This window comes from Salvia hispanica, chromosome 4, assembly GCF_029641045.1.
Source record: "Salvia hispanica isolate PSC_SH4W2 chromosome 4, Shi_PSC_v1, whole genome shotgun sequence".
NCBI lineage: Eukaryota > Viridiplantae > Streptophyta > Magnoliopsida > Lamiales > Lamiaceae > Salvia > Salvia hispanica.
In genome coordinates, this window is record NC_142695.1 from 13,509,476 (window position 1) to 13,524,414 (window position 14,939).

At 36.5% G+C, this 14,939-nt stretch overlaps 2 protein-coding genes across 2 annotated transcripts; one reads left to right on the plus strand and one right to left on the minus strand.

Annotated features, from left to right (window-relative positions):
- The first annotated feature begins 4,004 nt into the window (after positions 1-4,004).
- On the plus strand, positions 4,005-8,838 carry LOC148927280 (uncharacterized). Its single transcript, XM_089070114.1, has 2 exons — positions 4,005-4,059; positions 8,669-8,838. The coding sequence occupies exons 1-2, from the start codon at positions 4,005-4,007 to the stop codon at positions 8,836-8,838; spliced, it is 225 nt and encodes a 74-aa protein (XP_088926240.1).
- Positions 8,839-9,989: 1,151 nt separating this feature from the next.
- On the minus strand, positions 9,990-11,642 carry LOC125197396 (non-specific lipid-transfer protein 1-like). The gene is made up of 2 exons (XM_048096134.2): positions 11,199-11,642; positions 9,990-10,142 (listed from the first exon to the last, which is right to left on the minus strand). Exons 1-2 carry the CDS (start codon positions 11,549-11,551, stop codon positions 10,133-10,135), a joined length of 363 nt encoding a protein of 120 aa, XP_047952091.1. The 5' UTR covers positions 11,552-11,642; the 3' UTR covers positions 9,990-10,132.
- Positions 11,643-14,939: the final 3,297 nt, after the last annotated feature.

The following is a 14,939-nucleotide window of genomic DNA, read 5'->3' on the forward strand; positions in this document are numbered from 1 at the left end:
ATTCGGTTTGGTTTTTTTGGTTTTTCGGTTCGGTTCAGTTTTAAAAATACAAAAATTTCGATTTTTCGGTTCGGTTCGGTTTGGGCGAAAGAAAAACCGAAAAACCGAATTATATTTTAAATATATTATTATATATTTTTATCCTATTAATTTAGTATATTATATCATATATATAACATATATTCTTCTAATATATTTTTATATAATAAATATTATATATATTAGTATTAATTTTATATTATATATTATATATATTTATATTCTTTTAGTATATATAAAATAAAATAAATTAGATATATTAAAATATACTATTTTTTTCGGTTTTTCGGTTTTGTTTTGAAATTTCGGTTTTTTCGGTTTAGTTCGGTTTTTTAAGTTCGGTTTTCGGTTTTTCGATTTTCGATTTTTCGGTTCGGTTCGGTTTCAATTTTAACCTAAATTCGGTTTTTCGGGTTCGGTTCGGTTTGGGCGAAAAACCGAACCAAAACCCGAATGCACACCCCTACATGCGATGCAAACGTTGATTATTAACATTAGGGTTGTCAATCCTAACACGTAACTCCATAAAGCTCCTAAGACCCTTAAAAAGTCTTCACTATCAATTAACAGTGTCGTTTTAAAGGAAGCTAGTTGTAGTGTCTACTAAGTCGACCTAACTCGCTAGAACTCTCTCACATTTATGAAGCAAGTTATATTAGATCAGCACAGAATGTGTCACTCAAACGTGAAGCGTCAAGAATAACTTAGAGAAGAAACAAAATAAAACAAAACGAATATTAAATAGAAAAAGGAATTGTATAAACCAATAAAAGTTACTAACGCATCCAAAGAATTAGTTAGACATAATTGAATAAGCTAAAAACATAGATTGAAGTGAAGACAAAATAAACATAAGTGCTAAAGCAAATAAAACCCAAAGGTTGAATCCTTGTAGCTCTTTGATGATCTCTTGCTTCTTGCTCCAACCCCTTACACAATGAAAACTCTCAAATTTATGCTATGGAAGTAATTGACAAAAAGATGATGAAGAATTAGAGTTAGAGGAGGAGCGTTGGAGGCTGCCCCTTTTGGGGGCTATGGAAAGGTGAATTCTATGAATTAGGTTATGGGGTATATATAGACTTGAGAAGGATTTAAATTTGGTAAAAAGTCTTCTCCAAGAAATAGGAAAGATGGAATTTTCGTTCCCCATAGTAGAAGGAAAAGATTTGGCTTCACAAGGTAATATCTTCTTTCATTCTATAAATTTCCGCCTAGACTGCATTTGATAGCTTTGCACGACTTTGGTAGAACGACCATAACTCTCTCCACTGAACTCCGATTGAGGTGATCTTGGTACCAACGCGAAAGCTCTTTCGAAAATGAAGAGAATGACATGTAGAACACCCAGATCGAACTTCAAGATCGCCGGAAAATTTGAGTTTGAACACAGCTGTCATGCACCGCGTTTTTGTGGCGGACCGCCGCATCTTGGTCGGCGGTCGCCGCGCGTCAATCAGAAGCTTCTGACTCCTTGTGGTAGTCGCTACGCACTTCCCGGCGGTCGTTGGGCGTGTCTTTGTCAGCTGCTGAGCACCAGCGGTCGCTGGAAGTGTTGTGGCGAATGCCAGACGCTACCTGAAGCTCCAGATTTCTTACTTTCATGTTTTGACTCCCTTTTTATGCTTAAATATGCACATATCTCACAAAACATGTTAAAATACCAAAATAGATAAAATATTCAAATAATGGACATGTAATGTAACTTTGACATTAAAAATGGACCAAATATTGGCCTTAAAATTGTACAAAATCTGAGCATATCAAGGGCCTACCAGCCCAAACAGCTAGCTGGTAGTTAAAGCAACCAGATTGGATAAAAGTCTCTGAAACACGCCTTCGCGCATGGTCAACTCGACCAGGTAGGCTAAGGTGTAGAATATCACCGGATTGGGTATCTGTCTCTGACTGTCAGGCCCACAACACCCACAACTGATCAGGTATGAGGTCTCTTCTTGAACTACCCAGCCAGTTGGCTTGTTCTGGGTTATAGAAAGCTCGACCTTGTTGGGTGGCTTGTTCTATCCCAAACCATTCGGTTTGAAGCTCACTTTTATTTTAGCAAAGAAATATACTACAAGTGTATGAGGCTATTGTAATAATAGCAAGCAAGAGTATTGTTTTACTAAGAATAATTAGTTAACTTAAGTATCTCAAATTATAATCATTCACTATTTAAACAATTCAAGTTTTGGTTTGGTATCTAAAATACTAAATTATTAACTAATTCAAGCGAAACAAAAAAAAGAAACTCTTAGACCATCACGCAATTGCAGCAACTTGTGTGCACCCATCAAGTCGCTGGAAACTCTATTAAAGTTGTCATCCCAATCGCTGGGACCACCAGTTGGGCTCCCTTTTTCACCTAATTAAGCTCTTTTTGTACATATCTCGCACAAAATGGTCAAAATTCTAAAATAATAGCGAACATGATATATTTATGCCATTTCTTGACCAAAAATAAAATAAATCAAGCAATATCAAGCTTTTAAACAAATACAAAAACTAAGCACATCGGTTAGGTAGCTCTTGCACGTACTCGATTTTTAGCACCGTCTTTGAGCTCTGGTTATCTTTGAGCCTTTTTTCTTTCTTCGTGAATATGTCCCAAACGAGATTAGCTACACCTTCTTGCATCAGTCGTTCCAAATCCCTCATGATCGGCCTCTAAAAGCCCCTCAATTGGTCCTTTCCTAGACGATAATGTATTTTCTATTAGCACTAAATAGACCTGCAAGTACACATAGTAGATCTAGTATAGCTAATAGTTAGTACCAAATATCGAACACATGGAAAACGATCACAAGACCGGCTATCTCCTACTAGAGATAGGGAATTCTAGGAATGTGCTTTCACAGTTATGGTTTATACAAGTTCCAACTATAACACGCTAGCACAGTTCATACATTACTAGAACGAGTCACATAAATATTGCCCATGCGGCACAAAGTAGATCACACACACTAGGGTCGTCAATCCTAGATTTGCAACTCCCAAAAGCACCTAAGACTCTTACTGTTCTCTCGCTCAAGTAAAAGTACCGTTTTAAGGAGAAATCATTGTAGCGTCAACTAAGTTCTTCTAATATGTAAATCCTCGCTCGATTACTTTGCAAGTCAAAAAAACATCACAGAATGTGTAACTCAAGCATGAAGCATTATCTTACACTTAAAATTGAAGCAAGTAATGAACAAAACAAATATTAAATAAATAGGAACCGTATAAACCAAAGTCGTTACTAACACATTCCTAGAACTCTATGAATTTAGCTACTCATGGAGAAATACACTAAACCCATAGTTTGTAGGGAAAACATAGAAAATATAAGTACTAAGATAATAAAATCCAAAGGTTAAATCTTGTAGCATTGATCTTATCTTGATTCCACGCTTCAAACTCCTTAAACAATGATGAACAGTAGAAAGAACTCTCAAATATTATGCTCTGGAATAATATGCAGTAAGAGGTTCCTTAGATGAAGCTTTAGGGGATATTTATAGCCTCCAAGTCATTTACAATGATATGAAAATTCTTCATCATAATATGACAATTTTTCCAGCGGGCCGCTACACAAAGTTCAGCGGTCCCTGGCCAACAATCCGTAGCTTGTCGACTCAAAACAACGGTCGTTGTGCACTCCAGTGGTCACTGGGCGTCTGGGCTTGTTCTTCTTTTCAGCTCAATTTTTCGAAGTGGACAACAGTCGCTGGCTAAGTTCCAGTGGACTGCTGGCCGGCTCGAAAGCTCTTAACTTACAACTTCGACTTTTTGCTGTCTTTTTAGGTTCTATTTTGCACATTTCACACAAAAACACGTTAAAAATACCAAAATAGATAAAATATGCAAATAATGAACATGTAATGCAAATTTGTCAGACAGACGAAATAATGGCCTAAAAATAGTGCAAAATCCAAGCATATCAGACACGATGCATCCATGGGGCGTCATAGGGAGATAGAGAAGAGATGACAAATGATAGTTGTCGGACACGAATTGCGACGGGCTTTGCCTATGGAGGATGTTGAATGAAGATTGCTGACTCATAATTGACAGCTCAAGCTTATCGTGACTTAGTCTTTATTAGTTTTCAGCATTCCTATTTCTTAGCTAGTATTGTTTAGATAGTGTTCCTGATTGTTAGCTATTTTTAGTTAAGATATTTTGCACGTTGTGTTCTTAGAGGGCTTATAAATAGCACCTCATTTTAGTGGAATAAAAAAGTCACTTTGAGTCATCTTCTGATATACGTTCAGCATACAAATATTTTCCTTCTTTTGTGTTCTTCACTTTCTAGTTCCAACATTTGTGGCATCTAGAGCTGGGTTCAATTACGATGGCCAGCAACGGAAGTTCGATGAGTGCTACACAACCACTATTCCAGTCTTCAAAGGAAAAGGCTATGAATACTGGAGTATTCGGATGCAGACTCTACTGAGGTCTCAAGATCTATGGGACTTCGTGGAGCAGGGATATGCAGATCCCGACAAGGCGAACAGATTGCGGGAGAACAAGAAGAAAGACTCGAAGGCGTTGGCGATCATCCAGCAAGCGGTGCACGACAGCGTCTTCTCCAGAATTGCAACGACGACCACCTCGAAGCAAGCTTGGTCAACTTTGCAGAAAGAATTCAAGGGAGATTCAAAAGTCATCGTCGTGAGATTGCAATCACTTCGACGTGACTTTGAAACGCTGATCATGAAGAATGGAGAATCTGTGGCTTATTTTTTGTCGAGGGCAATGGCAACAGTCAGTCAAATGCGATCTTGTGGAGATAAGATCACGGATCAGACCATCGTTGAGAAGGTGCTCAGAAGCTTGACTCCAAAGTTTGATCATGTTGTAGTTGCAATTGAAGAATCAAAGGACCTATCGGTTTTTTCATTTGAAGAACTGATGGGATCTCTTCAAGCTCATGAGTCAAGGATTAACCGATCGTTTGAAAAGTCTGATGAAAAAGCTTTTCAAGTGAAAGGTGAATTCTCCAATCAGAAGGAGTTCTCTACGGCAAGAGGACGAGGCAGAGGAGGTTTCCGAGGTCGCGGGCGTGGCCAAGGTCGAGGTCGTGGCAGTCGATCTGATGCAAAGCAATATTTTGGTGGACAGCAAGGCGACAAGAGCCAAATTCAGTGTCATAATTGCGGCAAATATGGGCACGTGAAAGCAGATTGTTGGTCGAAGGAAAAACAAGCAAATTGCGTCCAAGAAGAGGCGAATGATAACAAGTTATTCATGGCGGTTGCAGACGCCGTGGATGTGCCGAATGATGCGTGGTTCGTGGATAGTGGTTGCTCGAATCACATGTGTTCCTACAAGGAGATGTTCAAAGAGCTCGATGAATCTCGCAAGATTCAAGTCAGGCTAGGTGATGACAAATCTGGTCAAGTTTAGGGGAAAGGTACTGTTGCAGTAAAGGATGGCCATGGTAACACCAAACTCATTTATGATGTCTATTTTATTCCACACTTGGCACATAATTTATTGAGTGTTGGGCAATTGATATCTACTGGATATATAGTGGTGTTTGATGATCGTTTATCTGTCATCAAAGAAAAAAAATCTGGGCAAATCATTGCAAAGGTTTGCATGATGGAGAATAGAATGTTTCCGCTGCGAATGTCAAATGTGGAGAAATACGCTCTTGTTTCTAGCACGCAAGAGGCGTCGAGGCTGTGGCATTTACGATATGGGCATCTCAACACCAATGGATTAAAGCTTCTACGGGAGAATGGTATGGTTCATGGGCTGCCTAAAATTGATGATTTTGATTTATGTGAAGGATGTATCTATGGGAAACAGAGGAGGAAATCATTTCCTAGTGGTGTATCGTGGAGAGCTTCTAATTGTCTTGAGCTCATTCATGCTGATTTGTGCGGGCCTATAAATACGGAGTCTATTGGTGGAAGTCGGTATTTCTTTCTAATTACCGATGATTATAGTCGCATGAGTTGGGTTTATTTTATGAAAAATAAATCCGAAGCCTTTGAGAACTTCAAGAATTTCAAGGCTATGGTGGAGAAGCAAAGTGAGAAGAGCATCAAGGTTCTTCGTACATATAGGGGTGGTGAGTTTTGCTCTAATGAATTTAATCATTTTTGCGAGACTAATGGAATACGCAAAGAGTTGACAGCACCATATACGCCGGAGCAGAATGGTGTGGCGGAGAGGAAAAATCGCACCGTTGTAGAGATGGCGAGAAGCATGTTGAAGGCGAAGCATCTCCCCAACTCCTTGTGGGCAGAAGCTGTTGCTACTGCCGTATTCTTGCTGAATTTATCTCCTACAAAAGCTGTTCAAAATCGCACACCATATGAAGATTGGGGAGGTACGAAGCCGACGGTGAGCCATCTAAAGGTTTTTGGATGCGTAGCTTATGCTTTGGTGAGCTCTCAACATCGTCGAAAGCTTGACGAGAAATCTGAAAAGTGTATCTTCATTGGGTACTCTTCTCAATCTAAAGCATACAAGCTATATAAACCTCCTAGTGGAAAAGTTATTATCATCAGAGACGTTGTTTTTCATGAAGATGCTGGCTGGGATTGGGAGAGCAAGCAAGATGATCCATATACTCTCTTTCCGCTGGACACGAGTGATGCAGATTCTGGTGTGAATTCGCCACACAGCAGCCCTCCGAATTCACCACAAAACAGCCCCTTAAACTCACCAAATATTACTCCTCCAAATACGCCTCATACTAGCCCTATAAATCTTCCAAACTTAAATACACCACCTTCATTAAGTAGTTGTTCATCTCTCGAAACACCCCCTCCACGAGGCTATAGGTCTCTAACTGAACTTTATGAGAGATGTACTTTTGCTCTTATGGTTGCGGATCCAAATCGGTTCCATGATGCTGCTGGAGAAGAGAAGTGGCAGAATGCAATGAATGAGAAGATTGCAGCAATTGAAAAGAATGGAACTTGGATGCTGGAAGACTTGCCGGAAAATAAGAGTGCAATTGGCTTGAAGTGGGTGTTCAAGACGAAGTATAATGCAGATGGGAGTGTGCAGAAACACAAGGCTCGTTTGGTTGTCAAGGGCTATGCATAGCAGCAGGGCATCGACTATGAGGAAACGTTCTCTCCGGTTGCTCGCTTTGTAACCGTGAGAATGTTCTTGGCTTTGGCTGCACATCTTAAGTGGCCTATCTATCAACTTGATGTCAAGTCTGCGTTTCTGAACGGAGACTTGGAGGAGGAAGTCTATGTCGTGCAGCCGGAAGGATTCGTTGTTGAAGGCATGGAGGATAAGGTCTACAGGTTGAAGAAAGCTTTATATGGCTTGAAGCAGGCTCCGCGAGCATGGTACAGCAAGCGGTGCACGACAGCGTCTTCTCCAGAATTGCAACGGCGACCACCTCGAAGCAAGCTTGCTCCTTGTTTGTGTATATGTTGATGATATAATATATATGAGATCTTCTAACTCTCTTGTTACTGAGCTCAAAGAGAGTATGATGAATATGTTTGAGATGACAGATTTGGGTTTGCTTAATTATTTTCTTGGATTGGAAATTAAGCAAGGAGAAGATGGAGTGTTCGTTTTCCAGAAAAAGTATGCCGAGGATCTTCTCAAACGCTTCAACATGACGAATTGCAGAGCTGCAGTTACTCCCATGAATATGAATGAAAAGTTGCAGCTCAAAGATGGTACGGAGGAAGCTGATGCAGTAAGCTTTCGAAGTCTAGTTGGAGGTTTGATTTATTTAACGCATACGAGGCCCGATATTGCCTTCGCCGTTGGTATGGTTTCCAGATTTATGCACAATCCAACACGTCAACATTTTGGAGCTGCAAAAAGGATTCTTCGCTACATAGCTGGAACTCAAAATTTTGGTATTTGGTACTCAAATGTTGCTGATTTTGAGTTGGTTGGGTTCACGGACAGTGATTGGGCAGGTTCGGTGGATGATAGGCGAAGTACTTCAGGCTTCGTGTTCAATCTTGGGTCTGGAGCTGTGACATGGAGTTCGAAGAAGCAAGGAGTAACAGCGCTTTCGACTGCAGAAGCAGAGTATGTGGCTGCTACTTCTTCAGCTTGTCAAGGAGTGTGGTTGAGAAGGTTATTGGCTGATTTCGAGCAGGAGCAGAAGGAGGCTACTGGAATTTTTTGTGATAATCGATCAGCTGTTGCGATTGCAAAGAATCCAGTTATGCACGGGAGAACGAAGCACATCGATATTAAGTTTCACTTCATAAGAGATTTGATTAATGAAGGGGTCATCTCTTTGAAGTTTTGCAGCAGCCTTGAGAACTTGGCTGATATTTTCACCAAGTCGTTGTCCTCGGAGAAGCACGTCAAGTTCAGAAATATGCTCGGAGTGTGCAATTATGAATCAAGGGGGAGTGTTGAATGAAGATTGCTGACTCATAATTGACAGCTCAAGCTTATCGTGACTTAGTCTTTATTAGTTTTCAGCATTCCTATTTCTTAGCTAGTATTGTTTAGATAGTGTTCCTGATTGTAAGCTATTTTTAGTTAAGATATTTTGCACGTTGTGTTCTTAGAGGGCTTATAAATAGCACCTCATTTTAGTGGAATAAAAAAGTCACTTTGAGTCATCTTCTGATATACGTTCAGCATACAAATATTTTCCTTCTTTTGTGTTCTTTACTTTCTAGTTCCAACAGAGGAGTTGTCATTGGTGTTGTTAGTGCTGTTTATAGAACTTATGATGCTATAAGATCCAAGGTTCCATGTATTCTAAAAGTATTATACATTGGGCATACGGTGGTCGGTAGTACTGCTATTTTTGGTATTTTCCATGGAGCTGAAAGCTTCATGCAATATGGCAAATCTTATTAGGTTCATTTGGAGAATTGTGTATCAGTGTAGGGATCACATTATTTTGATAAATGATACATTTAATCGTAGAATAAATTTCTTGATTTAATTTTTACACAGGATTGTGCATTTTTTTCCCTGAATTTCTTCTTTGCTTTAGTATTAATACTGCAAAATAATAACATGCACGGTTGTAATGTGGTATTGTTATTTGTGTTTTTATATAAAAATAAAGTTCGTTGCTAGTGCTTATACTTATTAAAAGGAAAGTTGTATTATGTTTGAGAATAATGTGTTGATATATATGCACTGATTAGAGCATATTTTTTCTTACAAATTGAGATATTTCCTATATTATCTATCAGTTTGCTTCTTGTTGTTTGTTTGTTTAGTTGTATAGTATTCTTAATTAGTTTTAATGGATTTCTTTTGGATTTTAATCGAAAGATCGTATACAAGACTTGTATTCACCTCAGTTTTCAAACGATATCAACGAAGGAATACCTTAATACTAGTATAAGAGCATCCACGGTGGGCGCCCTAAAGCCCGCTCTATGTAAGGCGCGCGCCACTGCAGCACCCCGCCCGCCCTATGCGATTTCCTTAGTCCGCACCCTATGAATAGTCCGCGGACGATGAACCATTTTTTACATAGTCCGGCTTATCCTCCGCCCCATTGCAAGGGGCAAGGACGATAGTCCGGACTATGCACACATTTTTCATTTTAATTTTTTTTTTTGGTATTTTCTTCTATATATATCACCAATTTTTCACTTCATTTCACACCTTTCACTCTACTCTCTTCCCCATCTCAATTTCTCTCTATATTCAATAATGAATTCCGACGATTTTCATATTTGCAAGCATAAAATATAAAAAATAAAAAATAAATACTGACAATAGGATATGCCTTTAATTTGTGGTGTTTTTATATTTTTATTCTTACTAATTGATATTTTGCAAACATAAAAAATAAAAAACAAATATAAAATAAGAGTTAAAATTATAGGACGGGCTATAGGGCATCCCACTGCAGGTGAATGGGCTGGGGGATAAAATGCTGATGTGACGGAGGATAGGGCGCCCTATAAGGCGAGCTATGGAGCGCCCCATTGTGGAGGCTCTAAGTTGATATGAAAAATATGAGTTTTAAGTTGATCTACCACATGAAATTGGATCAAAATTTCTTGACCATAATGGAGCGTTATAATTTGATTACACAAATCCACGATACACAATAGATTAATATTTCATACATTGAAAACAATTCAAACAAGCTGACATACATAATTTGGTCTCGGACAGTCCATCGTCTCTAATTAACCCTGCAAAAGAAAATTATCTTTATTAAAAAAATAATTATCATGAAGATGGCATTGTACATGATATTATATTTCATCGAAATTTTAAATAGTTTGAGTATCCTCAACGAATACTGGAGGCAGAGGATACTTTGAAGACGGAGGAAGTATCCACTACTAAGAGGAAAAAAAAGGTAGTTGAATATTTTAATAAGAAAAGAGGAGAGAGGAAGTTATTTCCAAAATCGAAAAGTGGTCATCTTAATTGAGACAAATAAAAAAGAAAATTAATACTTTATCCTCTTCATTGCTTTTTCTTTCTATTTTTGTCTAATTTTTATTTTGTTCTTGCTTCATTTAATCATTTACCACCATTACTTAAAAACTCGTGTTCAAAAGAGATGTACAAATATAGTGGGACGTACTAGTGAAATTTAATACTTCCTCCGTCTTTAAAGAGTACGAACAATGTGTTCGACACGAGTTTTAATAAACAAGCGGAAAAGTAAGAGAGAAATACTTTATCCTCTTCATTGCTTTTTCTTTCTATTTTTGTCTAATTTTTATTTTGTTCTTGTTTCATTTAATCATTTACCACCATTACTTAAAAACACGTGTTCAAAAGAGATGTACAAATATAGTGGGACGTATACTTCCTCCGTCTTTAAAGAGTACGAACAATGTGTTCGACACGAGTTTTAATAAACAAGCGGAAAAGTAAGAGAGAAGAGTAATATAGTGGAGAGTAAAGTCCATATTATTGTAGTGGTATAAGTTGTAAATAAAATGATGTGTACTGGTTATAAGTTGTTTGACTTTATCAAAATTAGAAAGTTCATATTTTTCACAAACGGACGAAAAAAAGAATAGTTCATAATCTTTGGAGACGGAGGGAGTAACCTTTCGAATTCGTTTGTTGTTTGAAGCCAGTAACAAGACATTTCATTGATTTTAATTATGATGTCATGTCCACATCAACATAATTCGTTTTGATCGATTAGATTTCCGAAAAATATTTTTAACTACAAAATTGAAATAAAATGTGCAGTAGTAGTAAGAGTTTGATAGAAATTGAATTACTTGTTGCAATCGATTGCAGGCGTGATTTCAAATGGAAGGGAGACGCCGCATTTCCCAGGAAGGCTTTTGGCGTTTTTGACGGCGGCCGGAGAGGCAGAGCCGGTGACGGATTTTAGACAGATGCAAACACTGCGACGGTTGGCGGCGGTGTTCGCTGCCTTGTAGAGCGACTTCACCCCTTGGCAGCAGTTACCGGGCACCTTGCCGCCGCTTAAGACGTACTCGAAACATGGCGCTAATGTGGTTGTCACATCGCCGCATGTGATCTTAGGCGGCGCCGCTGCTGCCCCCACCACCGACACTGCCACCGCCACCGCCACGACAAGCACTAGACATGATGTTACCTTGTTCATTATGGATAATTTCCTTTTACTCAATGTAGGAGAAATAAAGAGTTGTGATGCTTATAAATATTTTTTATAGAGTAAATAATTAATACAAATAAGAATAAAACAATTTGCGATGTATGGACAGACAGCTGGAGGAGTTGTAATTGTTATGTAATAAATGGAGTACTAGTTTAATATTTTATCTATAATATTATTGATGTTTTAAGATAATATTTCATGCGTTTCATGATATGATAGAAGTCACATGTTAACTTTTATTTTTACCATAAATAAGTAGATCTCATATTCTACTATTTCACTTTACTCACATTTTATTATAAAACCACTATAAAAAAATGGACCTCATCTTCTACTAATCTTTCTAATTCATTATTTTTTAACATTTTTTAAAACTCGTGCACATACCATCCTATTGAGAGACGGAGGAAGTATTTACTAGTGTGACGTTTGTATATGACCAAATCTAGATCACCAGTTATTCATTAAGTTTACTTGCTTTGTATTCTATTTTGAGCTGTTCAAATTATTTGTAATTATTTTTTTGGTAAAATTTTATTATTTCTTATATTTTATTTTCTTATTCTCTTCCATCTTTATCTCATTTCATATTTTATTTTCTCTTCGATAAATCTGTAAATATTAATTTTTATAAATATGTCTCCAAATGAAAATCATCACCTAGCAAGTGACGGAGAGAGTAATATAATGTCATGTAACTTATCATAAATTTTAATACAATACTTTTAAAATAAAATGTATCGAATTAGTTAGTAAAATATGAGATTATTTCACTAAAAAATAAATAAATGATACATGGTTCAGTTACGTATCAAAATAACAAAATTAAATATTATATCGCATACAATTGAAATAATACAAATATAATTATTTGTTGTTCAAAAATTTAAAGAAATTGAGTTATGCATTAAGTTGCGACAAACAAAATTAGTCAATTTGTTTCCTAAAACGTATAGCGTGTATCAATTCATCAATTGTACTCCCTCTGTCCGTAAAGAAGAGTCATACATTTTAATATGTTCGTAAATAGAAGTTTCGTTACATTGTTAGTATAAATGATTATAGGATATCATATTTCTCTCACTCATTTCACTCGTATTTCAGTTAAAACTAATATATACATGCAAGTAAGATCCATATTCTACTAACTTTTTCCATCCACTTTTTAAACATTTCTTAAAACTAAAGATGGAAAGAAATGACTCCAAATGACAGATGAAATGACAGATGAAGAGAGTGTTTACTAAAAAATCTTGCATTTTTAATTTTCAAATAAATAAATAAAAAATTATAAGCCGGGTATAAATAATACTCTCTCTGTCACACTTTAACAGTCATGGTTTACCATTTTTGAGTGTCTCACTTTAGAAGTCTCGAATGATATTCCATAAATGGTAATAGGCTTTATATTCCACTAACATTTTTTCACTCACATTTTATTGTCAAACTAGTATATAAAAGTAGGACTCATATTCCACAATTTTTTTCACCAACTTTCTTCTACTTATCTTAAAACTCGTATTGAATTCAAATGAGACTTTTAAAGTGGGACGAAGGGAGTACTAAAAAAATTACAAATCTAAACACTCCCTCCGTCCCAAGATAGTTGAGTCATTTCTTTTAGGCACGGGATTTAAAAAATTGATTTGTTAAAGGTTAAAGTAAAGAGATTAAAGTAAGAGAGATGAAGAAAGAGAAAAGTAATGCATCGTTTGGTAGCTATTTATGTTTCGACTAGATATGATACAAATAGTGATAGTTATCATAGTTACGATTAGTTAATTTATATTGATTGGGTGTTTTGTAGCTAAGGATAATTGTGAGTTGTCCTAGTTAGATGTTTAGTACAACAAGTTATAAATAAAATATCAAAATTATTCTCATTAATTTAACTTAATGATTGGACTATCCTCATGTTACCTTAATTTTGGGTGGTTTTGACAATTTGTTGACTATGAAAACTACCCAAGCATACCATTTCTTGTTACTTAAAATGCTAAAAATGGAGTACACAATAAATATGATCATTATTTTTATTATACTATAATTTTATTTATATGAAAAATATCCACGAATACCATTTCTTATTACATAAAAAATTCTAAAAATGAAAAATTAAATAAATATGACCATAATTATATTTGTTACTTTTATTTTTATTATACTTCCGTCCCAATTAGGTTGAGTCGTATTTCTTTTTGGGACGTCAAGTTGAGTCATTTTTTTTTTTTTAAAACATTCAATAACTAGTACTTTATTTCATCACCTACTTTAATTTCTCATTATTTTTTCTACTTTATTCTCATCTCCTACTTTTCAATACAATTTCCTAATCTCAACTTAGTTTGGGACTGAGAAAGTATATTTTATGTATATTAAAAATACCCAAGCATACCCTAAATTAGCATTTCTCATCATACATTAATTATATGAATAATTATATAATTTATTTCTTGTTTTATTATATTATTGCATTACATTAATTATTATTTGTTATAGTGAAATATAATTAAAGTATGTAAGTGTATAAAATATAGTGTATATATATAAAATTGATGGGTAAAATTGTTTTTCCTAAAACTAACTAGGTAGGCTAGATATGTAACTTAGGCAAATGGGTAGTTACATTGTTGCTTACAATAGAGGCTTTTAAGTGGGCTTCGTTCGGATCGGATACAAGACACATGCTATGCATATTTGTAACATAGTTATCACACACAACTAAACTCGGATAAGTCCTATTATATCTAGCTAGAACATAGCTACCAAAAAATGCCTTAGGAAATTATTCAACTACCTGGGAATAAACTAAAAAGAAATACGACTCAATTATCTTGGGACAGAGGGAGTATAAGAGCATCCGCATCGATGCTTTCTCTGAAGGAAGGCGTCAGTGCCGCTAGCGCGGCATTGTGCTGTCCGCCGCTGTGCTCTTGCCGCCGGCACGGTGCTGCTCGATGAATCGAGCACGTCCGTGCCGCTGAGCAGGGCCACGTGGCGCGAAGGGATTGGCCAACGGTGTAGCCGTTGGCATTTTCATTTTCTTAAAAAAAATTGAATTTAATTAAAAAATCATTTTTAAATTAAAAAAATATTTTCCCTCTTCCCAATAAATTATATCCGTTTTCTCACCACTTTTAATTTATTTTTCAATTTTTCCCCCCAAAATTCACATTTTAATCTATAAATACCCCCATTTCCACTCAAAAAATTTCCCACCACACTACACAATTTTCATCTAAATTCTCTAATCAATTCTCAATCTTTCACTCTTACAATAAAAATGTCCGGCTCTGGCGATCACCCCTCTGACTCCCACGGTTGGACCCACGAATGGTTCGGCTCAACACCATTCCTTAGTCCGGAAATGCAA